The 27,416-nt window shown below is 42.1% G+C and overlaps 1 protein-coding gene across 1 annotated transcript in view; it reads right to left on the minus strand.

The window, feature by feature from the left end:
* IntS4 (integrator complex subunit 4) overlaps positions 1-27,110 on the minus strand; it is a 44,132-nt gene extending 17,022 nt beyond the window's left edge. The window contains exons 1-12 of the mRNA XM_037434909.2: positions 26,914-27,110; positions 26,698-26,847; positions 22,100-22,378; positions 19,281-19,439; positions 17,728-17,867; positions 13,553-13,673; positions 10,745-10,816; positions 9,233-9,407; positions 8,958-9,163; positions 3,678-3,820; positions 1,629-1,744; positions 1,411-1,544 (exon numbers count right to left, since the gene is read on the minus strand). Coding sequence (XP_037290806.1) covers positions 1,411-1,544; positions 1,629-1,744; positions 3,678-3,820; positions 8,958-9,163; positions 9,233-9,407; positions 10,745-10,816; positions 13,553-13,673; positions 17,728-17,867; positions 19,281-19,439; positions 22,100-22,378; positions 26,698-26,847; positions 26,914-26,967 — 1,749 coding nt within the window. The 5' untranslated portion in view covers positions 26,968-27,110. The remainder of the gene's footprint in view (positions 1-1,410; positions 1,545-1,628; positions 1,745-3,677; positions 3,821-8,957; positions 9,164-9,232; positions 9,408-10,744; positions 10,817-13,552; positions 13,674-17,727; positions 17,868-19,280; positions 19,440-22,099; positions 22,379-26,697; positions 26,848-26,913) is intronic.
* Between the last annotated feature and the right edge of the window lie 306 nt (positions 27,111-27,416).

Here is a 27,416-nt window from a genome sequence, read left to right on the forward strand (position 1 = left end):
GCCTGACGTCTATTAGGGTTCCCTTTGGGGAGATGGTCAAGGTATTTCTTTTTTTCTGTTCTCTAATTCTTTCTCTTTCTTCTTTTTTTTGTCTTCCTTCCATCTCTCTTTATTTGTCATTTGCTTGCTTCTCTCCATTTGTTCCTATCACAATTATTCACTCTATTTCTTTCTTTTTTTTTCTCAGATTTTTTCTTTATCTGTTTTCTCGTTCTTTCTACTTCTCTCTTTCTCATTCTTTCTGTTATGCATTACTCTCTCACCTTCTCCTTTCCCTCCTCCTCATCATCACATCTTTTTTCCACACGATCATTTCTTTTTCCCACCCTTTTGCTACACTATATTACAAAATTATGCTATGCTCTGCTAGCATGCCTGTATAGACCCTTTCACTGTTTACAAACTCAGGCCCCTGATGACATCCGGTTTTGTCCACCGATGTGCCTTATTAGCGTCTTTGGTCATGAAGAGCTTTAAAAAATATCCCGCTAACTTTCTACACTTTCCTTCCCTTGTTTGGCAAAATAAAGTCAGATAAATGTTCTTTTGAGCTACATAAAAATTATGAGTTTCCCTTGAACTTTCCACACATTCCTTTTACCTGAAAAACTAAATCGAGACTTTTGTTACCCTTGAAGTATACTTGAAGACGTGCTTTAAGTTTCGACGTTAGGAGCTGGTAAATGAGGTGACCGGAAGTTTTTTTGGATACAAACCTTGCAATCTTGAAGCCGTCTATAGCAGAGTGATTGGGGCACTTGCCTTCAGATCAAGGGTACGTAGGTTTGAATTCTACTTTGTGAAGAATCTTCCTTTCCATGAATTTTTCTTTGTCTCTTTTTATCTCTCTCATTCTCTCTCTCTGTGCACATTCTCTCAAGCATTATGGCTAATACAGGCCACGCCGGATAAATTAGCACACTTGCTCTGGGAGCGAAGCAGAAGAGAACAAAGATGAAAAAATGAATGAAGAGATTGTGTGCTGGTTCATGATGATGATAATTTCTGTATTCACATCACGCACTAAGGCTGGGCTTAAACAGCTTCGCTATTAAAACAAGTTGAAAACAGCAGCATACACTGCACAGTTGATTAATTTAACTCTGCACAGACAGACGGCATGATGCAGTAGTGAGATGACAGAAAAATGACAGAAAAAAGGTAAAAAAAAGACATCCTATTTATAACCATTCTGGGCAAACTACCAGCTCACAAATGACTCAACAGGTTGCAGAAGCACTTAGATCTATAGTCAGTGTGCTACTGAGCTGAAGTAATGCAAAGGAGGTACTGGTACCTGTTAGAGAGGTCATAAATGTAGCGCAGACTAACCTGCTTTGCATACATAACATCAGCAAATGGAAAAATACTCAACAGCACTTATGAGTAAGACATGTAAGGAGCACGAACCTTAAGCTGGGGCACCAAGCTGGGGAAGGAGTCCTTGAGGTACGAGTAGTGCCGTAATGTGTGCTCCTCAAACAAAGGCACCATGGTTGGACAGCCTGCTGCTGCATTGAACACCAATATCAGCGTGCTCATGTCTGGAACACCAGGTCAAGGAAATGAAATAGCTTTTGCTACAGGCCAAACAAACCTCAAAGAAACATGGTTCATTTCAAGGATACAAGCTGGATCCTCCACATCAGGCTCTGGCAGGTCAAAGAATGCATGAATGCCCAGGAGTTCAGGAACCAACGGCAATGTCAGGTATGGATGTCGCAGCCCCAGCAACCGTAGGCACCTGCAGTCATATTTCAAGAAGTGGTATTTATGACAACCATGAAAATCCATAAGTAAACCACTTCATTTACCCTGCTTAACGTGCGACTTTTCACTTCATACCACGGTGCAAAGAACACAGCAAATGACAGACACAAAAGCACTAACTACCTAACAAATTTTTGTCAAATAAACAAGAAATACTAACAGACAGGGACCATGGGATATGGTACATATCGAAAGCAAGACCCAAAGATTCCACATTATGACTATGAGCCATCTACCTCATGTCTGTGCACTCTAGTGTAAAATGAATGCACAACAAACTGCCCAAATCACTATGCTACTCAACTTACTTTCCAGTCTTTTCATGAAAAAAAAAATTAGCATGTGATGCAAGGCCCAGTGGCAGAAAAACATTAGCTTTATTTTAGGCTTGGGCAAATATTCAAATGCTTCAACTATCTGAATGAATAATGCAATATTCGAATTTGCTTCGAATCGAATTCAAATTATTAAAGATTTAGAACTATCCGAGACGAACGAACAGATGCATATTAATCCGCATGTAACATCCTGTAAAGACAGCTTCACTGAACAAACAAATGCATATTAATCCGCATGTAACATCCTGTAAAGGCAGCTTCACTGCAGTAAAATAATGCTAAGCAGTGAAAGCGCCTATCTAAGCACATACTAGTTCACATGTAACTTTTTGTAAAAGTGGTTTCACTGATGTGAAGTAATGCTGAGCCGTGAAAGCACAAAATCAGGAGAAATCCGCACTGCCATGAAACTCCACTTCAAGGTTATATGAAGATATCACCCTCACATCAAATAATTTTTTTTATTTAAGAACTCGTTATACTGACTTATATGTTCTAAGTAAAACAAATTGTAAAATGTAACATATTTTACAGTCTTTCACTTGCATTCTATGGAAAGTCAAATCCTGCTACTATTCAAAGTTGTTTCCACTTCTTTTGATACAAAAAATGGCCTTTGCACAGGCCTTGTTTGAATTTTCAAAAAATATTGTGTAAGTTGGTTTGATCATGACAAATATGCCCCTATTTCTTTATATTATGTGACCTATACACTATTTGAATTCGATTCAAAGTTATTGAACCAATATCACTACTCACTTCGAATTTACTTCGAACCTCAAATTCACTATTCGCCCAAGCCTACTTCATTTGTGAGATATCACACCCAAGAAGGTGCACTTTTCCAGCACTGAGATCACTTCGCCAGTCTTTTTCAGGGGACAGATGCCCACAATGTGCCATTATCGATGAATTGTGTGAATGTTGATATCAACTACCATGCAGTCAACTCCCAGCTCCTCTGCCATCAAAATGGTTTTTCTGTTGAAGTGGACATCATACTGGTTTTCATTCATAGCCATTATTTCAGAAAGAACAAGTAAACACGAACTCTCGACAAAAAGCACCATCAAACACCACTCTAACCACTAGCATAAGCAGCCCATGCTGGCAGAATGCCCACGTTATCATACCTGAAGAAAAATGCTTTAACTTGTGATGGATTTGAATGTGGATGTGCATGCACATATGGACAATCTGATATTGAAGCTTTTTTTTTTTTTTTCCAGCACAAAAAAGGTGGGACGAGAGACCAGAATACAACAAGACACAAACGAGCACTGGCTTCTAATGGCAGCATTCGTCTGTGTGTTTTCATCTCTTGATCTATTGTCCAACCTGTTTCACACTCGCAAAAAAGAAAACAATGGCTTGAAGGTCACTAACCAATTAACTCACGATAGAGTTCTGCTATGCCAACATGTATTGCGAAGACAGTAAGGTTTTTCGTTAAAATCGAAAGCAAAAAAGCCCCCCCCCCCCCCCCTCCTTTTTCTTTATTTGCTTGAACTCAATAGTGACATGAAGGTTATCTCCAAGTTATAAAACATCAGAAAAAAGAAACAGTACCTCCAGAGAGAGCGCTTGTCCTGTGGGTAGCGCTTTAGATTGTCCAGGAGTGCGTCCACACATGCCTTGAGGCCTGCCTTTGTCGACAGGCAACAGCCACCCAGCACTTCATGCAGGGCTTCCCGGATGTCCATTGATGAGTCCTGCATGGTGTAGTGGTAGAGATTGCATTAGGACAGCTCAGTTTTTTACAGCAACCAACAGCAAGCGTATAATTAGTATGTTTCATACTAAAAAGGTGTAAGTTTGAAACCACAGTTTAAGGAACAGACTTCTGTTTATTGCTCAGTTAATCCACAAAGTTTTAAATTTTCTTTGACATTTTTTTCACTCCATTTCTAAACACATCACTGTCAAAGGGGATGCCACCACATAATATAAGCCTTTACTAGAGCTATACCTCAAGAATGGCACTTTGTCAATAGCTGCACTACTATAGACTTGCAACTGAGGACATTTCTCAGTTGCAATCAGCGTTGACATTGCTTCTCTTTGCTGCAGATGATGAAGTGTACCAGCACCCTACCAGAGTCACAAAATGTTGAAATGAAGAAATGGTCACATGGGCAGACACCCCACATAATAAAATATTTGACGGAGAAGAAAGCCTGTGACCCAAGTAAAAAAATTCCTAAAGTAGGGGCACCTCGCATGTATCGGCTGCATGACAGCCTTTTGTGCTTTTGATAGCTGTTGTCGCAGCCAAACGCAGCGCCATAGAAGCCTGTTGACACGTTCTCATCCGATATTTCGATTTTCAGCAGCAAAACTGCTTTAACACACCAAACAAAAGGAAAGGGAAAAAAAGAAACACATTCACTTCACAAGCGCCGCGCATGCAAAACGCAGCAACCTCCACACACCAGTGGCAGTGGCAGAATGGTGGGTAGAGAGGGGGAGTGAAGAAAATGCACCAGTTTGAGGCTACGCTCCTCCTTTCCGTGAAAACGGTATATAGTACTTGTGCATCAGCAGCACAATCAAGAGGCTGCTTTAGATTTACTAAACTACACCATCCCAGTTATAAGAGGTTTGGATTTATGATAGGAGTGTGAGAATAGCGAAATTTTATCTTGAATTAATTTCTAATTGAATAGTGCTGAATAGTGGCCAAATATATAGAATATCAGATTGAACATCAAATACAAGACATTTCATTGAAAGTTGAAACAAAGGACAAAGAAATAAAATCTGCTAATGAACTCGAGCACGAAGCATGGTGAGTGACTGCTGCTGTAAAACTACAATAATAAATACACTGATCTGGTAACAGTAACGTTGTGCTTGGTCGCCATGGGTCCTCTGGGCCTAAAAACCTTCAAGCACCCGTTCACAGTAACATTTTAATTGTGCACTGGAACGATGGGAGTTCCTAGAGCAACTAGTGGTGCAGTGTGGTCGTGACTAATGCACAGAATGAACAAATTTTAATATGTGAAGCCAATAACCAAGTATTTCGGGGTCAGTACGCTTTAACGGCGCTTGTAGGAAATGCGACCTAAGTGCACAAGAAATCCGTGCCTTTATTTTGGCAGCGGAGTTGTGAACGGCTTTAGCGTTCTCACATGTTATTATTTTACATGCTTAAATGACACAATCTCCTTGTAAGTAAACACGTGCTCGCTTTTGAACAAGGATATTGGGGGTAGTTTTAACGAAATGGCTACTGTAACGACGTTAGTGTTAGTTTTATCCACCCGATTCTAACCAAGTTGCACCACTGACCGTTGTTACCTGTAAGATACCGTATTTGCTCGCCTAATGGACCCACTCGCATAATGAATCCACCCCCCACCTTGGTCCTCGAAAAATAAAAAAATAATAAAACTTTTTTAATGTATCTGTTCATCTTATTTAGGTAGAATAACAAGTGCCATTAACAATCGAAAGAATGTTAAATACAGCCATTATATCACAAAGCAACAACGCAGTAAAAGCCAAAACAGTTGCGCAACCATGCTAAATAGTTGTGAGCACCGCGAGTGCAGACGACGTCAATCAAGATTTTAACATTGCGCCTTTTGCGACAAAGCACCATCTGTTGAATGCAGGAGAATCCTCTTTGCTGATAGCGCCACGCAAGCACAGCGACACAAAAACAAAGCACGTAGCCTCCAAAATAACGAGCGCGTGGCGTAGAAACACGCCATGTACCCGCCATCTTGGAGGCCATGCAAAGCGCAACTGCACCCACCACGCCGTTGGCGCATCATGCACCCACAACGTTTACTCCCACGTTTGTGCATTGCCATCCGACGCTGCATTTTTTGGTCTCGGGTTTGTTGTTATGAACTTAGTTAAGACACCTGCTGCGCAGGGCATGTTCGGGCGGTACGCTAGCTACACAGCTGGTTACAAACAGCATGTGCTGGAGCATGGGAACCGCGCTGCTGGACGACAATTTGGCATCGATCCATGTGCTTTCTTCACAGCAGGAAACAAAAAGAGCTTCGAGCTACAAAAAAGATTTGTTGCACATTTCCCGGGCCAAAACAAGCAAAGCCCTCAAGCAAAATTTTCGCCGTTATAACTCCTGCGACTTTTTTCTCCCACGCAATGAACCCTTCCCCCAAATCGGTGTCAACTTTTCTAAAAAAAAAAGAGAAGGTAGGTTTATCACTTGAGTAAATACGGTATTCGCTCCATCAAATAACTCGAAATTTCAAATACTAGCTATTCGAAGTTGAATCAAGTTGTACAAAAAGGTAGGCGACATTCAATTTGAAATTTAAAACTTGAATATTAGTACACGCCTAGTTTTTGATGGAGGTGAGAGAAAGCCAGATTGTCATGTTTAGTTAACTGAGAAAATCACGTTTTTCCTGTCACCATTTTTTCATAGGAAACAATCATTGTATTTACTTGCACAATAGGTGCACTTTTTCTTTTTCAGAAAATCCGGCTCGAAGTTAGGGGTGCGCCAATTATGCAGAGTAAAATTTCGAAAATCTTTTCGACTCCGTTCTCGCGCTTTAAATGTGCACATTTGTCATGTAAAAGGCTATTTTACCATTTACCAATTAATTCAGCATAAAACATACCTACGTACCTTTTAATGAACAAGCGAGAGACATCAACTGCGCACACACACACACACACACACACACATAAAATTTATTTACACTAAAGTCATAGGTGTTCTTCCTTTTCCCTATTCGGAGTCCGAGTTGGAGAGCACACATACATCCTCGCCGAATGCGGATTTGTTTTCGGTGTTTGAATCATCCGTACCCAACAACATGTCATCCTCACTCGCATCCAGTGGGTTTGAGATACTCGTCTTCTTGAAGCTTTTCCTGACAACTTCATCGGAGACTGCCTGCCATGCTTCCACGATCCAAGCGCACAGCATTTCCACAGGCGGCCTCTTAATCTTACCACCTAAAGTCAGCTGATGTTGTCCTCCAGCCATCCAGGTGGTGTAGAGCCTTCGAACATTGTCCTTGAAAGGCTTATTCAAGGAAACATACAAATGCTCCAGTATCGATGTGAGGCCGCCCGAAATCACTGCCAGATCTGTGCGCAGCTCCTTTAGCTCATCTTGTACACGGTCTACTAGGTGCCCACGAAAACTGTCCAAGACAAGCATGGACGGGAGCAGCAGACCACCCAGCCGCCAACCCCAGACTGTTTTCACGCAATCCAGCATGAGTTCCGCTCTCATCCAGCCTTTTTCCTGGACTTTGACATAGATGCCTTAAGGGAAATTAGCCTTTGGGAGCGTCTTACATTTAAAAATACGTGAGGCAGTAGCTTGCACCCATCCGCTGTCACCGCCAGCATTACGGTGCATTGTTGTTTGTCAGCCCCAGACGTTCTGACAATGACACCCCGTGAGCATTTCTCCACCATTGTCGTGTTCCGCGGCATATCAAAGCAAAGGGGGGTCTGATCTGCGTTGCCGATCGGAGACAAAATGAAGTCTTTCTGCTGTCAGAGCTTTATAACGGTGGAAGTTCTCCATTTTGTCCTCATATGCTGCGGGCAAGTGCTGGCACAAGGTGACCTGCCTTCGCAGTGCGAGGTCATGGCGCCGCATGAAACGAGTTGTTCATACAGAGCTGGCTTGAACTCTTTTGCTTTGGTGCGCTGCGCTCTGGATATTCTGCACGCCTTAGTCTGCACAATAGCACAGCCGTCTCGTCGTGGCTCCCGTATATGCCAGACCAGTTGCTCTACGATGTTCGGATACCTGCCAGTCTTGGCACCGCAAAAAGCGTGTCGTGTCTTTTTCATCGCCTTAAGTATTTTTTCTTAATCCCTTCAGTATCGAATACTGGTTTCTCCAATACTGAGATGCCTGCTTGCAGCCTGGTTGCCATGCTCCAGCACGCGCTGCACTGCCTTCAGCTTAAATCAAGCCGTGTAGCTTGCGTACTTCCCCATGGTGGAACTAAAGTTGAATACAGGACTACAACATACGCACACAGCTTGCAAAATGCATTTCTTTTTCTCTGATGATGGTGATGGGGATCGAGCCCCCGGCGTTGTACACGTGACCTACAAGAAGCGCGGCGATTCGGGGGTATCAGTAATTGATGAAAGAGCCCCCCCCCCTTTTTTTTTTCGCTCATGGACGCCTTTTTTACAAGTTTTATTTCGTCAAACACGTTGGTTACGTCGTTGCACTTCAGATTTTTTTTATTTGCTCCTCGATTTGTCTTCTTTTCTTCTTCAGGGTACGGGGACCCCATTCCAACAGTACTGCTGTGGGGTAGAATTGTTTCTGACCATGGCCAAGTTCGGGATGCGCCTATTATGCACGGAATTAAAAAAAAACAAATATTCTGCGACCAAACTAGGGGTGCGCCTATTATGGGAGTAAATAAGGTATTTCCACAAGAGCTTCCATTCGGCTGAGTAGCTCAATAAATTTAAGTGAACACATTACTTCATGAACAATATTTTATTAGCAACCTCTTTGGAGAACACTCTAAAACATGCGACAGAGTGACATACCTTCTGAATAAAAGTGTGTACCTATGAAAAAAATGTGATTCTACAGTACTTACAAAGAAACAATGAGCTTACAAAAGTGAAGTTATGCGAAAATGCATATTAGTAAACACCGCAACAAGTGCTTGATAGAGCAAAGTTGATGGGAACGTGGTCATGTGTCTCCAAGACAAAATGGGCCCATTTTGAAGTTAGCAGCATGATTATCTATTTATTATTTTTCTCTGAAGGTAATAGGCATTACGTCCAGTGTACAGAGAATCATCACAACATGTTATAATCATTTTAGGAATCAACTCATTAGTATCGGGCACTTTGGCTCACCTCGAGCACAGCAAGGACGGTCTCCAGTTGGTCCTCACGCAGCACTATCTGGTTGCTGATGCGGCCTAAGCACTGAATGGCCTTGAGCCGTACCTCTTCAATCTCGTCATTGAACATGTCCACAATAAAGTCCAGGGACTGGGCTGCGAATGATGGGAACTGCAATGCCAGGCGGCATAGGGAGTCCAGAGATGCCAGTCGTACTTCTGCACAGCCCCAGAGAGAGCACAAATACAGGTCTCCTGCCATCATGGTGTTCTGTTTCGCATGCTTACCGAGGAACTCATCCTCAAGGCCGTGTACAAACGCCCCACAGGCCCCCGAGCCCATAAGGCTAACACTCTGGGCATCCACTTCCTCACGAGGTGCGTCATCTGCCCATCGTTGGCCTGAAGACCACTCGCCACTCTCGTAGCTCTCGCGTTGCCGCTCGTGCGCTGAACGTTTGCGCTGCACAACAGAAAAGGCAACTTTGCTAGCTGCCCAACTCTTTGCCCTGTGGCCAACTCTAGAAGAAAGCCTACACGATACGAATGACAAATTTAGTCTCACATCCCAAAGAAACACAGGGTGCCACGCAGTGTAACACTTCTAGACAACCCAATCGCTTGACGTTCTTGATAGTGCATTCAAAGTTTAGCCCACAAACATTATTGCATTTTTTTTTCGGTCAGAGTGCAGCCACTGTGAAAAAAAAACAGGACTCCCATAATCCTGTTAACAGTAAGAGACTAAGAAAATATCACAGCCACTAAGACACTACTGCAGTTAACAAGTCATCATGGGTAGATGTCCTCAACACTAGAACTCTCAAATTTGTGTCTTTAGATATGCCAGACTAGAATGAACACACTGGCTTGCCCATTGGTAGCTTTCCCCTATTAAAGCAATGCTGCGATCCAGCCTTCACAGCACAAAATCTTCATTGGCTTTGTCACCTTTCTTATCTTATGCCAAGATTGTAGCAAACCATTAGTGGTTTAGCAAAATGTAGTGAAAGTTCTTTAAACAGACATGCACTGAAAACATGAGGCACGACATACAGAGCGGTCTTAAACATACACAGGCCAGTTTGTTGGACCATCAATATACAGTAAAACGTAAATTAACCTATTGCACAGCAGAAACGAAACTCATTGGTAAGTCATAACTCACCACTCGGGCTAGTTCATGATCCGTCAGGGTCAGTAGACATTGATGCTAAGCGTAAACTTTCTAGATGAGGGACGGAAGCCATGCAAGTATGCACAATGACAGAAATAATAGCATAATTTGCCTGCGGCTTCTTTTTTATCTTTTCCCTTATTCTTGCACCAGCTGAGTATGATGATAAAAATTACATGTTTTGCTGCACCAACCTTTGTACAAGGTTGGTGCAGCAAAACATATATAGTGCAAGAGAACAAAGCAAGCAACATGATCTACTATAAATTTACTGCAAATGCTGCAGTGCACTAGCTGCCTAGGCATAAAGACAAACCACGTTTTAGGATGGTTGTTTCAACAGTAGAAAGGGTCGCTTAGCTCAATAGTGTATGACCAATTTCTCTCCTATAGTGATTTACTTACTGCCATTTCAGATATATAAACCTAATGGGAACTGGAGCCACAGAATAAATTTCTTACATTTGGAGTGGGTAACGGTACTTTGGACCGTATATTCAAATACTAGGTTTTAAGTATGGCCCAGAGCTTGGACACCAACTTCAGTAAAACTGAGCGCAACTAAACAAAAAAAAAAAGAAACTAAGAAATACACCGACTTTACGTTGTGTCACCAAACTCACCCTGAGATTTGACATCAGCTTCTTATCGAGAGTTTGCTCCAGGAAGTGCAGGCTCACGTGGCCCATGGTGCCCTGCAGCACATAGTGAAGTCGCATGATTTAACTTTCTAGAAATGTGCCTTAGGGTGTGGCTTTGAAAAGTTAAGCGAAGAATTGTCAAGGCAAGCTACACTACATACATGTCTTTGGCACTCTTTATGAATGTGCACAAATACAAATTGCAAATGGCCTATAGAAGTTTATGAAGACAAGCTAGAGAACAAAAGTACTATACGTACCAAGTACTCCTAAGTGAGCCATCACTCGAGCGATTTTTGGTCAACTGCCCATATGCACACATAACCAAGTATGCATACAAAAGAATTGATAAATGCAGTACTTCTATCAATATCAGCTGTCATACCATACCATAATAGAAAAGTCAGTTTGACATTTGAAGCAATTTTCGAAGCAGGATAAATGCTGTCTTTAAGGGGTCCTGAAGCACTCATTCAAGTAGCAATGGAATGAATTCACTAAAAAAAGCTTATTGCCTCACGAATACCCTGCCGTAAAAATTTTCAGAATCTGTCCAGTATGAGCGAAGCTACAAAGATTTGTTGCATTCTACAACCACGTTTTCTCTTCTCTCATTCCAACAAAAGCGCTGGAAGCTGTGGTGTACACGTATCCCGAAGGAGTACCGCCACCAGCGTGGGTCCGGTCTTAGCGAGCCGCAGGGCACGCGTTAACCGTCGCCGTGGCGAGAACACGATACTGCTCAAAGTCGCAACACTTTAGTGTGGCAACACCAAACGCAGTACAGCCCGTTGCAAAGGCGCGATGGGAAAGCAAATAGGCTTATCCCCGCCACGGGCACAAAAGTACTACACAGGGTGCCACGAGCACGTCTCCGCGGTAAAGGTGATCCACGGAGACACCGGGACCAAGGCCCGGTTGCTCGAGTGGGGGCAAAGGCGCTCGCGTTGGCTTCGGAGGGAGACGGGTCGACGTAGCTAGGCCACGCACTAGGACACCGTACCACCCTTCGGCCGAGCGTTCGGAAGGGGGGGGGCGACATAAGGTAAGCGTTCGCCGCGAGCGCAAGGCGCTGTTGGCGAAGTCCGAACGAGCCCCACAGGGAGCTGACGGACGGAAAAGAAAAGCGCGCTTACCCCATGTCGTCCCCGGAGAGGTCTCACAGTCCGCTCCCGATGCAGCGCGCGAAAACCTCTCGGGAGACTCCGCGCGCGGCGCCATAGTCAACATTTGCTACCGGGTGAGGGGGTTAAACGTCACTCCGCTCGCCCAGTGCGGCAGACAGCGGAGGAGGGGAGACATGTCCGCGCAAAGGCAGCGGGCTAGCCTCAATTCCCAGAAAGCAAAGCAGGGAGTGATGGCACGGGGGAAAAAAATACATCCCGTGCACCTCGTAAACTTGAGCACTTTCTCTATCTCTCTTTTTTTATTTTTTCCGAATGCGTGGCTCTTCAGTGTGATCGTGTGCGCTCCCGTGGACAAGTCGCGGCCGCCCGCAGCGATCCCTGTAATGACTGAGCACGCCATGTTCATATTAGCCAATGGCTGATAGAACAGCTGCGACGAATGATTTTTGAGCTTCTTTCGTCATTGTCGTGGGAAGAAGTAATTGTTAGCTGACCTTGAGAATTTATTATGAATTTTAGGTCGCATGCTGCACTATGATATTTGGCTCGTGTGTTCTCGGGAGCTTTTACTACCAATTGCAGTATTTTTCAACTAGTATGTTCGAAAAGTGTTGCAGGGCCCCTTTGAAGAGACACTAAAGACAAATACTAACGACTTGGTTTATGTTAACTAACTGCACTCAGAGAACTCTAACACCATATGTATTACTATTATGGGTTAATTATTAGCGGAGAAAATCAAGTGTCCTTTTGAAATTCGACGCCAAAATCTCGGCACATGAGGTAACTAATTTACAAACGTATCTTTCGGATTTTCGTGGTTTTGGCTTGATAAAATTTTTTGAAACTTCGTATGCTAGGTCTCTGACACTCACAGATGACAATGTACTTCATTTTTATTGATTAGAAGCTACGCAGGACCCAGTAGACGTCTTCAAAAATTTCTACATCACGGGATTTTGGTGCGAAAATCTCAAGGTGGCGTCTCCATCAGCATTTTCCTTTCGTTAAGTTTTCTTGCTTTTCAAACGTCATGTCGCTGTAAGAGTGGCGTTCTCGGGATTGGCACTTCACTAATACACAAAAAATCGTTTCATTCATCTTTAATGTCACTTTCAGCAGTTTCCTAACAGGAAAATAGAATTTCAGATTACTTTCAGCAATAAAATCAAGTTGTAAATTTCTCATGCAGATTCTCATAGTTGCACTGAGAGTAAATGCTGGTCCACAGTACATTAAGACACTAGTCTAACAGCGCAAGAGCACTCACATATTAGGACTGTCTTAACAACCTTGACGTTATCACGGAGTAAGCTCCCGTTTCTGACCAAAGTAGAAAACCACGAAGCATCCAATAAAACACAGTGCACAAAGCTGATATGCATGCTACTTGTATCGGAGAGAATCACGCAGCATATTTAGCAGTGCAAAAAGGCAAAGTTTAGAACTTGTAGGGTGGTAAGACGAAACTGGTATATAGTTAAAAACAGGTTTCGCGATAAACAATGATAGCCATGAAACTTTCCAAGGGTAAACAAATGAAATACATTTCTTTCCACAAAAAATAATACACAACACTAGTTGTTTTTTAAACAATACAAACAGACAATATAATCATTTCCACAGCACTGCCAATTTCAGCAGAAAGGGTAAGATTCCTCACCATCAATGAGGCCGCTTCAATGCGCACACTCATGGAAAGATCTCCAACCATCTGGCAGATCTTGGCAAAAGCGTCATCTGCTAGTCGGATTTGCTCCTGGCTGTTCCGTACTTGCACATGGCTGCCGAATAAAAATATTGCATGACTAAATGTTACTCAACAAAAGGAATCTATGTATTAAAGTTTCAATATACAATCTGAATGTGAATACCTAACCTCAAATATCAGGTAAATTGATGATTGATATGTGGGGTTTAACATCCCAAAACAACCATATGATTATGAGAGACGTCGTAGTGGAAGGCTCCGGAAATTTTGACTAACTGGGGTTCTTTATTGTGCACCCAAGCCTGAGCACATGAGCCTACAGCATTTTTGGGTGCACGGCACCGCGGGCCGCCTGCGGTAGGCTCACGTGGTAAGTCAAGCGTTGACGACGCCGCCTTGGGTGTGTCATGCTGTGTTTGTCGCGTTATTGTGTAACGATGTCCTAGCGTGTTCATTACTGATGTATCGATTCGGCGGACGATATCGTCGTTATAAATTAGGTAAATAAATGTATGTATGTTGTTTGGTTTGTACCGACCGCGTCTGCTATGCCCATTCACTCCAGAGCAGACCGTGGCGCTCACTCGCCAATTTGAGACCCCACAGCCTGTAACATCAAAGTTCACAGTTGCTGCTCATGGACCCCCCTCTAGCATCTTTTCATGCTCGTTGAAGACAGGCAAGGCATTTCCTCTCAGTTTGAGGATAAGATGGCCAGTCGGAGATGCATGCGACCTTATCGCATGCATCCTCCAAACGACGGAGGTGGGCCGGCTCATTTGATCTCTGCGCCAGCCACAATCATCAACCCTGCTCGTACACTAATGCCTGCAGTTAGAACATTTGATGTGCTGAAGGATCTTACCAATTTGGGCTTTATATAGGACATGACAGTGACGACAACAGCAAAACCTCGTTGAGATGGTCTATACATTTGCTAATGTAATAAAAGAAATTCATGATCCCAGAAAAAATTTCACTCTTTGTAGCTCCCAGTAAACCATCATTGTAACAATTTGCACGATGGACAAAACATTTCTTTTTTAAACACTAACATGTTTTATGATGGGGGTCCACCAAGATTTCAGTGACGTATTTGTGTCATAGAAATGACGTCGAAAAAGTATGCTTGATCAGAAGATAAAGAAAAGAAGTTATGTCAGTGGGATTCGAACCCATGACCCCTGGGTCAGCGACAACAGATGCTGGACACGCTATCTAGTGTGCCATGGCCACATACTTTGTATGCATTAAAAAATACGCCTTTTATATCTGCCACTGTTCTCTCGCAGTGTTCTTGGTAAAGTGCTGTAATGCATCATGATCGTGGTATCCAGTATTAGTTCCTTAAACACGTTGTTTCTAAGAATCTGTTCCGTTTGGTGCGTTTGTAATAGGCGAAGTGCAACTTTGTCAATGCCTCAACACACTCCCAGGTGGCGACTTTGCCCCAGGCGTCAACGTCACTCATATCATCCATCCATACCTAGAGCTCAGGCTCTCATTTGGCTTTAACACCGCGTTCCCCACGTGCGCTCACCCCCCGAACGATTGCGGCCGGCCAAAGGGAAGTGTGTTGTGTTTCCCTCTCGTCGGTCATTGGTGTTTAACCCCGCAACATGCCGCAAGTAAGCAACTTCAGCCAAAAATTGGCAACCAATCAGCCATGCTCTTCTGGCTGTCGCATCGTTTCCTCTGGTTTAGCTCTCACACAGATATCTATGACCCACATGGGTTTGTTCAATTTATTCATGATGAATGTTAGTCGTTGGGATAGAGAAGTATGAATAAGTGGCAACGTGGATGCATTCACGTTAAGCGGTGCTACAGCTGTCAACCACCAATAGAAATTGCACAAGCTTTTTTAAATCAATGTACAGTAAACATTATACTACTTCTTTAAAGACATATTTTACTTTTGTGTTTTACTTATTTCTATGGTAGAGGAATCAACCATGTTTTTTAAGAGCGGACGTAGCAATGAAAATTATCTTTGTTATTTATGAAGCTAAAGGGATGAAATTTGGCATGAAGATGTCACTTGTTGTGCTCTTATCGTAACTGAAATTGGTTTTGAGCTATCTAATATAACTTTTGAGTTACAACACTTGATAGATTTTCATTGTCACTCCAAATTTAATTAGCTAATTAGACACAAGTTCATCAAAATTTTTGCATAACGATATTTACAGCAGTCCATTTTGCATCGTAATGCTATTGCTTTATTTTTAATATATAAGTAAGCACACAAAATTTTTTTTCTGAAATGTCCTGGACATATTATTTTACCAACAACTTTTACAAAAAGCCAATTACAAAAGTCTGTATGACGTCCACACAAATATGGACAGCTTTACAGTGCTCACCAATGTCTCAGAATCCAAGTGCAAGAAACTTAATGGCTATAGCTTAATTTGTTGTGAAATGGCACAAGGATACTGACAGCAACTGCTCAAAAAATGAAACATGAGAAAATGGGGCTCAAAGACGTTGGAGCTAGAAGCTGATAAAACGAAACTCGGAAAAAAGCTGGCTTTATTTTTAATTGGAGAAATACATCTTTGTGGCTATCTTGAGCTCCAATCTGTCCTCTTTATGATGATGCCAATATGATGGCACTTTGCCGAGGAAAAGCTCCAAATTTGCATTTTGCTATGCCCAATTTTCACATAGATTTTGATGACAGCCCACCAGTAAAACGCTTGTTTCTCAACTTGTACTACTTATTTTGATCTAAATTCACACTATGATGTGAAACATGGTCTCAGTATTACAGAAAAAAATTTATTGAAAAACTGAACATTTTGACCAAACTTACAATTCCCATTGCCATGTCCCCCGTTAAACAGCTGGACGTGAGCTTAAAAGCTGGATCCCAAAAAAGAGCAGACAGAAAAAGAGAACATTTATACTTGCCATATAGTGGCTTAGCGTACATATGTTTATTAGTTGTTGCTATCACGTGTTCATGTATCTTCAATGATTAGCCGTACTATGCAGCATCACACTCAGAATTGTTTGTCAACTGCTGGCTCGCTTACCAAAGAATAGCAAGGCCATGGGTTCTTTTCGGTAAGATATGGGGATTGAATGTTCAATCATTTCAAATGTTAATGCCACATCAATCATTTAAAATTTTTTAATAAGCCACTTTAGAATTCAATACGAATATTATAAATGCAATGTTGAACTAATACTCAGAACATTTGAATATTTGAACACCTCTAAAAAAATGCCTAATACTTTGTAATGCTGAGTATGTTATAACAATAAATGTCATTAAAAGGGACTTAAGGAGGCTTGGAGGGCAAAATCAACTGAATATGCGATTTTTCAGTTTTCATAGCACTGTATTCCAGCATTACTGACAAGTGCTTCCACGAAGTGATACATTTGTACAAGCAGTGGAGAGCATTTAAAAGCGGCCCCAAACCCACCTGACCCCGCGTCTCTACTACGGCAACTCAAAGTTTAAGAGGCGTTTTCTCCAAACACTACTTTTCATCAGGAAAGGAACATTTCCTCTGTAACCACTGCAGCTATGAAGTGCAAACTTTTGTGACTTCTTTCGGAATAGCATGCACCCATTCTGAAGCAAAATAATAGTGTTATCACAAGAATTGACTTTTTGAAAAAATTTTCTCCTAAGAAAAAAGCCCTAGAATTCCAGCCATCAACTATCTCAATTGTTAACTAAAGAATAGCCATGCCTACAATTAATATTTTGGTTCAGAAGGATACTCTGGCACATGTAGTAACCAGAAGAGATTTCACTATTTTACAAGCAGAATTTTTTGAAGAAATGTTCCTTCAAAAAATAAAAATAGTAAAATTATACATTCTTATTACTTTTAGAATGGCTTTGTATTTTCTTGCCAAATTCACAAGACATCTAAAAAGATGTCCATTCAAGCTACTTGCAAAAATTTGTGGAGCTTGCTTCAAAAATAACCAAGCGATGGGCAGTAGTAGTTGCACACCTGTCTTTGCTGTCCATTCCCCCTTCATTTCAGTACTCCATGTCATCAATTGCACTAATTGCATGGAATGTTGCATGGAGATCTTCAAGAAGTGAGCAGAGCCTGTGTCTGGCTCAACAAGAAGCACTGTCTCATGCAAGCACTCACTTGTTGCCGTATGCATGGCTTAGCACTTGCACCAGCTTCAGGGCAGCTATGCGCACACTTTCATAGTCGTCATTCAAGGCGGTCGTTACATGTTCATACAGGCTCACATCCAGCTTCAGGCCACGATCATGAAGACGGTACTGCACAAAAAGAGAACAAAGAACGCAAAAAGCTATCATTAAATGAAAGGCATCGTAATACGGATGCTATGGCACTCATTCAGAGGTAATACCAGTGTCAAAACTGTTCAGAGACCATTCAGGGTCAAAACCTACTTGATCACGGTCACTTAGTGGAGCACTGAAAAGACCTAGGTTCAATTAATAACAGTTTCTTCCATCTCTCAACTAAGGCTGACATTCAGTGTCTTTTACAAACACACTAGGTGGGTCAGCAACACAGTAGATGCTCATTACAATAAGCACTAATTATCTTATGACAAAGGTCTATTATTGCAAATGAGTACTGCGGAATCCCTCGCAGTTCTTTAGTTGCAGACTTTTTCAACAGCGAAGAAGCTTTCTTTCTGAGAAATCTGAATGAATTTTTTTTTTTGGCTTTCATGCTGTGCATGGGTGGTCATCAATTTACCTTCAATAAATCCATTACATTCGCTGTCCATACCATCCAAAATTAAGTCTGTAATATGTCATTGGATGGTGGGGCTTGCAAGAACCGAATTAAGCACCACAAGAAGTGTACTCATCTTGAATTTAATGCCATATAAAACAATGAGGTTGCCTTCACTGCTTGAAAAATATGTGCAACACATTTGCACATATTTATGTAGCAGATTGAAAGTGGGGCATTCCCCATCTCCCAGCACTTCATTTGTTACATTCTTTTAGCCAATCTAATATTTGAACCATAACTAGCTGACAACCTGCAAAACCTTTTGAGCAAGGTCAGAAAACACTGCCGATCAGTAGTCGAAGCTCCCAAGAACACACGAGCCAGACATTATAGCTCAAGTACACGACCCAGAATTGGCAATTAATTCTAAAATTCAGCTGAAAATCGCTTCCTCTTCTCTCCACAAAATGATGTGGTATTACCAAATTACTGCTCCATATACCCAAGTTCACAGCAGTTGACTGATTTGAGCATCATGAGCTCCGTAGTCCCCACAGCCATCATATGATCTGCAACGTGCCCACGCACATGCTCTTGCGGTCATACTGGCATCCCGTGCCCATCCCGTGCCCACACTCATGATCGAGATCAAACTAAAGGTAATCTGCATGTTCAAAGAAAAAATAAAAGGACATGTTTAATAAGATCTTTTTGCCCCCTGTTTATGCATCTCCCTCCGTAGCTTTCAGCACGCTCACTGGCACAAAAGGAGAGAGAAAGTGCTTCAAGCGTGTGACAAATTTCTGTAGTTCCGCTCGTACTTGACAGATTCTAAATATTTTAGCAGCATGTTATTTGTGAAGCATTATTGGCTAATAGAGAGACTATTCAATTATAACTTAGAAAAGTGTTGCAGGGCCAATTCATGAAAACGATCTCATCCATGATTATAAAAGAAGTCAATTTAACTCTGCCCTCACCATGGCCTGGAAGGCTGCCGTGCGGACGCGAGGGTCCTGGTGGCGGCTGTAATCACTGAGCAATGATGTTAGCGCCTCAGGCCGGCCATCTGTGGGGAGCAAGTCGCTTAGCAGGCGCAAGCACTTGCACTGCACTCTGTGGTTTCCATCCGACAGTGCCTGCAACATCAGGTAAGGCCCAGTGGAGTATATAACAAGGAAGCACAGCAGCGATGAAAGCATCAGCCAGAATGTAAATGAAGTGAGAAAGACCATTAACTGTAGTAAACCACTAAGTGCTGATGGGGCACAGTATTTATTTGTATTTTGCCCCATCATAATTAACAGGTAGTTTATACTCATTTCCATTTTACTGAAATTATATTGTTGGCATTGCTCCCAGAATGTTGAACATTGACTGACTGATCAAAGATGGCAATATCTTTAGTAAAGTGATCCTGTGCAGAGATACACAACACAACGAACTTTAAAGAGCGCTACTTATCTACTCAGGAAGTGTGTGCTTATCATGTTTAATAATTTTATAATAATTATTGAAGTTTTATTTTCAAAAACCATGATGTAAGTCTGATGAAAGCTACATTTTGGGCACCAGAAATTTTGACCACATGGGTTCATCATTATTGAGTGCTTGTGTACATTTTTTCCTGTTTGTCTGCTTCGAGTGAGCATGCTCTGGTAATGATAAATCTATACCAACATGCCCAGTTTTCTTTGTCCCAACCACCTGGGGTTCTTCAACGTGCACCTAAATATACACTGGCCTCAAGAATTTAGCCTCTATCAAATGCAGCCACCACAGCCTAATCACGTTTAAAGTCGATTGAAGTAACATGCAGTGAGTGAACCACCTTTATAGTTATAGTTATAGTACAATTGTGAATGTCAGCGTTGAACTGAACACGATAATTATTAAGTAATCTGCCAAAGTGCTCTCGTAGGCAAAAAATGAATGTACATCAACCAAACATTAAAACTAGAAGAGTAAAATAGAAACATAGTGATAATACAAGGGCAGTTTGACACTTCAGTTGCCTAATGGCCCTGAAAAGGCACGATCGCTTACATTAGAAGCAGAAGTTTTTTGCACCGATACATGGATTATCATAGAATCTTAACCAGTGGAACAAGACATTTGAAACATAAACCCCAAAATAATGCCGGTGCAATAAACACTGCCATGAGAAAGGCAACTCCACTTGTCAAAACGCAGGCTCCGGGGACATTCCCTTTCCACAATTTTTCATCTCTCAATCAACTCCATGAATCAAATAATATCAAGTTTATTGAAATCGTAGTAGAAAACACCATATAAATAAATATACAGGAGGAACAATAGAGCAAGGCCATAGGTGGATCTATTGTCAAATATTACCAATAAAAGTGTGTTGATTAGCAATACCAGCAATATTACAGGAAAACATGTCATAATTGAACAATAATGTGTGCAACAAAAAATGTGTGGTAAAATAATGAAAACAGAGCGAGTTGGTAGAAATTCACAATGGGATGATTTCAGCAAGCACACAACACGGAAAGATGAAAGGAAGTTCTTTTGACAGCGCTTGTTCGTCTACTTTCTTTCATCTTTGTCTGTTCTGTGTATGCTGAAATCATCCCATTATACTAAAACATAAGATTAGAGATCAATGAAAAATATATGACAGACAATAATCCCTAAAAAAAATAACACAGACAATGCCATTCTTTAATCAAGACAACAATTGCTTTTTGAATAAACCTATTTAAGATCAAAAAGGGTGTAAGGCAGGGGGATACAATCTCCCCAATGCTATTTACCGCATGCTTACAGGAGGTTTTCAGAGGCCTAGAATGGGAACAGATAGGTGTAAGAGTTAATGGAAAGTACCTTAGTAACCTGCGCTTCGCCGATGACATTGCGTTGCTAAGCAACTCAGGGGACGAATTGCAACTTATGATTATAGAGTTAGACAAGGAGAGCAGAAAAGTAGGTCTTAAAAGTAATCTGCAGAAAACTAAAGTAATGTACCACAACCTTGGAAGAGAGCAGCGCTTCGAGATAGGTAATAGTGCACTTCAAGCTGTAAAAGACTATGTCTACTTAGGGCGGGTAATCATCGCGGAGCTGAACCACGAGATTGAAGTAACTAGAAGAATAAGAATGGGGTGGAGCACTTTTGGCAAGCACTCTCAAATTATGATAGGTAGATTGCCATTATCCCTCAACAGGAAGATATATAACAGCTGTATCTTGCCGGTACTTAGCTACGAAGCAGAGACCTGGAGACTTACAAAGAGGGTTCAGCTTAAATTGAGCATGACACAGCGAGCAATGGAAAGAAAAATGGTAGGTGTAACCTCAAGAGACAAGAAGAGAACAGAGTGGATTAGGGAACAAACGGGGGTTAAGGATATCATAGTTGAAATGAAGAAGAAATGGACATGGGCCGGGCATGTAGCATTTAGACAGGATAACCGCTGGTCATTAAGGGTAACTAAATGTATTTCTAGAGAAGGCAAGCGGGTTAGGGGGAGACGGAAGGTTATGTGGGCAGATGAGATTATGAAGTTTACGGGTGTAAATTGGCAGCAGCAAGCACAGGACCGAGTTAACTAGCGGAACATGGGAGAGGCCTTTGTCCTGCAGTGGGCGTAGTCAGGCTGATGATGATGATGATTTAAGGACAGTGTTTGATATGAAATGATTACAATCTTTAAATATATAAAGTAGAAAAGAAAGCAGAAAAAAGGGCAAGGGTTTGAAGGGCTTCTGTTAATACACAACCTAATGAATCTAACAGAGTATGACTGGATTGACAATGCCATGGACGGCCTACCTGCTTGGCCAGTTGGCTGGCCTTTTGCTGGACACGCTTGTCACTGTGTGCGTGTAGGCCAACACAGTGCAGCGAGTCAACCAGGGCAGCTAACACGGCATGTGAGGTTTCTGCACGAAGCAGGGCAGCGAGGTCTTCAACTGCTGCTGCAGGTTCAGGGGCCCCTTGCCGACACACCAGCTGACCCAGAACAGAGGACAGCTTTGCACGAGCTGTTGTCTCCTTTTCATTGGAGAAGTGCTCCAGCAAGGACTTGTATACACTTTGCACCTCTTCAGACTGCGGCAAGAGAGGTTACATCATTGAAATTGCAGCTTTCTGATCATCCTAGATATGTTTATTCAGCCTGGAATAAGACTTCTACACATTACAGGAAAAAAACACAGAAAGCAACCAATTACAATTACACATGCTTTAAATTCAAGCATAAATGGTCAGAAATATTAAACAACTGGCCCAAAATGTAACTACACAAATAAAATGCAATCGACCATGTTAACATTACTGTCTTCCTAACCTTATCAACAGCGATGATCAACAGGTCTTTTTGCATCCCATTTTCTCTGCCTCCCCCCTTCCAAGTGCTGGGTACTAAATTAGACAAAAGCCTATTACCTAGTACTAAAAAAACAATGCACGACTTTCAGAGCTTCTGACATGCAAATGTGTGCAGTAAGGTGAAAACAAGCTGCAAAAAGAAAACACAAGTGCACTCATTGCCACCTTACAATCTAACTTCTTGCAGCACTGATTTGCTTATCAGAAGGCTTGCAACTTGTCTACCATTGCGCTTGGCTTTGCCACCTGTGTCTTGTGTGTCTCAAGGCCACCTGAGCCAAAACGTGAAATTCGAAAACAATAAATGAAGACTTCAAGCAATCTCTAAATTTTTTAGTTTGTTCACAGCTTTTTGAATGAGCTTCTTTTGTCTAGCAACCCACCAATAACAGAGCATTGTTATTTGAGCAGCCTCTTCTCGACGCTCACCATACTGCTGCCATATGCATTGTGTTGTTGTCAAGAAATGAAAACCGAGATTTTTATAGATGCCGGAAAACTGTTAATGAGAAAGACACACACCATCGAAGTATTTTGAATTTGGCAATATTTGGAACAGTAACACAAGTTTGCCTTAAACTTTTTTTTTGTGCGAGTGTGTCTAGGTTTTTCCCCACATGTCTGCATAAATTACATTACCCTAAGCTTCATCTGCCAACCATCAGCAAACAACTCAATACTGCACCCTGGAAAAAACAACCGCATTCTCTCGATGAAGAGACTTGAGAGAGAATTATTTTTGTGAGTTTCAAACATTAGCGAGTTTCCACCTGATCATGTTTTTATCCAGAGCACTAAAGTGAAAGTCGTGTCATATACAACAAGCACATTTCAAAGCTCCTCATCAGCATGCCGTTGAAAGCACGGTGATAATTTAAAGGGCCAGTACACAGGCTTAGACTTTTTTTACACCCCTCGACGCCAATTTGTATATTACACCGCAAAGATCCCATTTTCCAAATATTGCAGCGCTGTGCGCCGCGCAGATTCCTCATACAACAATTCCCAAGCTTCTTTGCTCTGACCAATCCCCCTCGAATGCACAGTGGGCAACTTGGCATACCACTGAGCTCGTCAATTGATCCTTTGTCCGACATAACATTGCCTTGGTCCTGCGGCCATGCAGTTCTAGCCGCAAGTCCACATTTTTCATTTACCTGTGCTGCCATCTGCCCTTTTTGTACAGCCTGAAACTACCGGCAGAAGCGGCTGCCAGAACGAGAGCCTCCAAGATGGAGAAGCATCTTGCTACTTTACCTTGGGGAAGAGTGTTCCACGCACAGCACAGCATCTTAAAATTAACTAGAGGGGACTCTCGTGCAAATCGCACTTGTGGCTTTGTTTATGGCTGTGTTTCTGTTTTGTTTAGAAGAAAACAACGATCGCTTTTGAACAACGTGACCCAATTTGAAAAGGTAAGCTTAAAATAACACTGGGGAGAAGTGCAACCGCTGAACATTTGGTGACTTTTGTTCCGTAACAACGCAGTTCCAAGCCACACGAGCACACACGGAGCCAGAAGTACAAAGATTAGACAAATCCGTGTACTACCCATCATTCCCATTTTCGCTGAAGTGCCGTGCATTGCAGCTCCCATAGACACTAGCGCCAAAGTTCCCTGTAGTGTATATTTAGGAAACACCATGTCACACAGTACTTCCTCCCTACACAGCTATGGCACATGCTTGTGTTGGAAAAGCCCTGCTTGGTCATTGGCCGTGCACTGATAACGTATTACTGACATCGTGTCATGTTGCTGAAGTGGGTGGAGTCACAATGACAGGCTACACTTTGCCCCTCTCTATGGTGGAGAAAGGCGGTAAATTCACGTGAAATTTTGAAACCGGCTGAAACTGATATTCTATCCCCTATAAGTTCCTTATTATAGCACTATTTGCAAAATCGTTTTGGCAGCATTTTCACACAGCAAAAGTGCATATATTTCTTGTCACTGCAATTTTTGGACCTTCGAGGTTATTTACTGGCTGCTACATAAATCTTAAGGCAGCAAAACAACGTTGTTGGTGTCTGCAAGTGCCTATAGGTGCCTCTTCACTTGTTTTGCCCTGACAAGCACCCAAAGTAATGTTGGGTAACGAAATAAAAATATAAACCCGTGCTTAACAAAAAAACTGGAGTGCATTTTAAACAATATAATGAAAAATCCCTCCGTTACAGGGGCTATCCTAATTTATTTATGTTGTCAGCGGTTGTCTGTACCTTCAAAGGCAATCTACAGCGATTTCTCGAGGTCAATGTAACTCACTAAAAATTCCCTGGGTACATTCCTTCGCACCTTTCCGTCACTTGTGCCAAATTACAGGCTATGGAAATGTACACACCCTTTACAAATGAACTTTATTGATAGCCCCAACTCTCTTCGCTGGCTTCCCACAATTACTGGTGACATTGTATGTGTGACGTCATATAGGGCAAAGCGACAAAAGTGACGAAGCCGAGGTGCCCCTACAGCATCTGCTGTCCAGGTAACAATCCTGTTTGTTTGGGCAGCGCTTCCATTGATCAGGCGGGCAAAGTGGAGTTCATTGTGGGCATGACTGCAATAGGTGGCAAGTGGTGTTGCACCGTGGGCTGCGCATGATTCCCCTTAACAGTCACAAAAAACTCCCACAGCAAATGATTACTCTTTATTTCTATTTCAGAGTGTTTCAACTAGCAGTGCCAGTTTACCCCACATAATGTATGGTATTACTGTGCCATCTGAAGAGTGCACATGTGCAGTACATTGCCGTACCGAAACACTTCCTGTCCACCTAGGCTGCACCTATTCATATACTGTAAGCTGTGCACCATGTAAAAGGTGGCTCCGTACTTGGCTGATATTACATTTTATCAACCATACCAGTATGATATCAAACACCACTATCCACGAACTTATGCATTCTTCCTACAGAAATATTAAACAGTTAAAGATTGTCCGCAAACTTCTTAGGGTTGGCATTTTATCAGATCGCAGCAGCTACAAACATGAGTAAACTGGACAGCTGGTGTGGTCTGTCAGTGGAATGCGCATCGAGGAGATCACATAACTAAGCAGACGTGTTATACTCCATTGATGAGGAATGGCAATATTAGTTGGCCTCCAAATGCATACAGGTCACAGCTGTCCGTGCTCCTCCGGGCTGATGAGCAACTAGCACAGACATGGTACAGCTGTATTAACATGGTCACCTCTGCACTGATCATCTGATCTTCACCTATTTCACAGCTTTCATACACCGCAGTGGCTGGATCATCATGACGTGCACAATTTGCAGATCTTACCAGCTTTTACTTTCAGCGAAGACAGCACTACTCTATTGGGTTTTGGTATTGCGTTTATTGCTTATTTAAAATTATTGCCTAATATACTATCGGGCCAGTGACTGGAGTGCCTGAGGAACACAGAAGCCCCATTACTTTGACATCCATGGCCAAGAAATCACTGTAGTTGGCCTTGAAAGCTTTCGTATTTTAAATGAGGCCGTGATCGCACAGTTTGACAAATGCTATCAAGCCAATGACAGGAGTGTCACAGGAACATAGAAGCACCATTAGTTAGACAAGGTAAAAAAAAAAAAAAAAACGCTGGAGATGGCCTTCAAGCTTAAGTCTTAAATAAGGCGGTGATCACATAGTTTGACAAAAAAGTACTCTTGTGTAGTTAACAGTTCTATGCACTGTTACAGCTTAATTGCAATCAATTCATTGAATTTTTCAAATTTGAACCCGTCAGGCATTCTCGTTATGGCAACGAACAGGCTATGTCTTTTTTCACAACGTTCGTTCGACAGGCGACATATACTAAAACAAACAAGACGCGCCCGCAGTCTTCGAACTACCACTACGAATGAATGCCTCATACTTCCTTCTTGTCTCTGTGTCGTCGTTTTGTTCTCGCGCTATAACTATCGTCATGCCATACCAACTAGCCCAAGCTGCCACACTTCTATCATACTTCCCGTCATGATTACAGAACGCGGGTGAAACACGAAACCAGTTACGTGGGTAATGCAAACGGTGAGAGTACCGCAGTTTACCTGTATCGGCAGACACTCCGATAACTGGATCAACATCATGATCACATCCGACGAGCTGCCGGACTGCAGAACTTCGGCGACATCGACAGTTCTTTGAGGTGCAGGCTTCTTGGATATGCATAACTTCTTCAATGGTTTAGGCGGCTCCTCCTGAACAAACCATAAAAGTGAAGAAAAACGTGCCCCTTTCCGTCCGAAACCACACGATGAGCTTACCTGGAGAACTTGACTAAACTCGGCCAATGCTCGTTTCTTTAAAACAGCAGCCATCGTCGCAGGCTTTCAGAGAATTATCGTGCTACAACTTGACGGCGATTCCATAGAACATCTAAACGTCATGTATCAGGCATGCAACGCAAGAACACTGTACAATCATGCACGAAACTTTACAACCGCCGTAGCCATCGCTACAACAAACGCTGCTAGAACCCATACAACCACCTCTCACGTGCATGCCTGTCCAGTAAAGCGAAAAACTATCAAAAAGAGACGCAAAAAATACCAAAACAAAGCGTCACTTTATAAGCGCTGGCGCTACTTTCTTTGGCAATGTAATGATAAAGTTTTTGAAAAAAAAACACAAAGTTGTTTTGAATATTTTAGATACTTCTACTACTAATTTTGCGATGTAAAATAAAAAAAAATTATTGTTATAAGTTTTGCAATTTTATTTAAGCATAAATTGAGGCAAATTGTTGCAAATTGTGACTTCCTGCAGT

Source organism: Rhipicephalus microplus, chromosome 1, assembly GCF_043290135.1.
Source record: "Rhipicephalus microplus isolate Deutch F79 chromosome 1, USDA_Rmic, whole genome shotgun sequence".
Taxonomy (NCBI): Eukaryota; Metazoa; Arthropoda; class Arachnida; order Ixodida; family Ixodidae; genus Rhipicephalus; species Rhipicephalus microplus.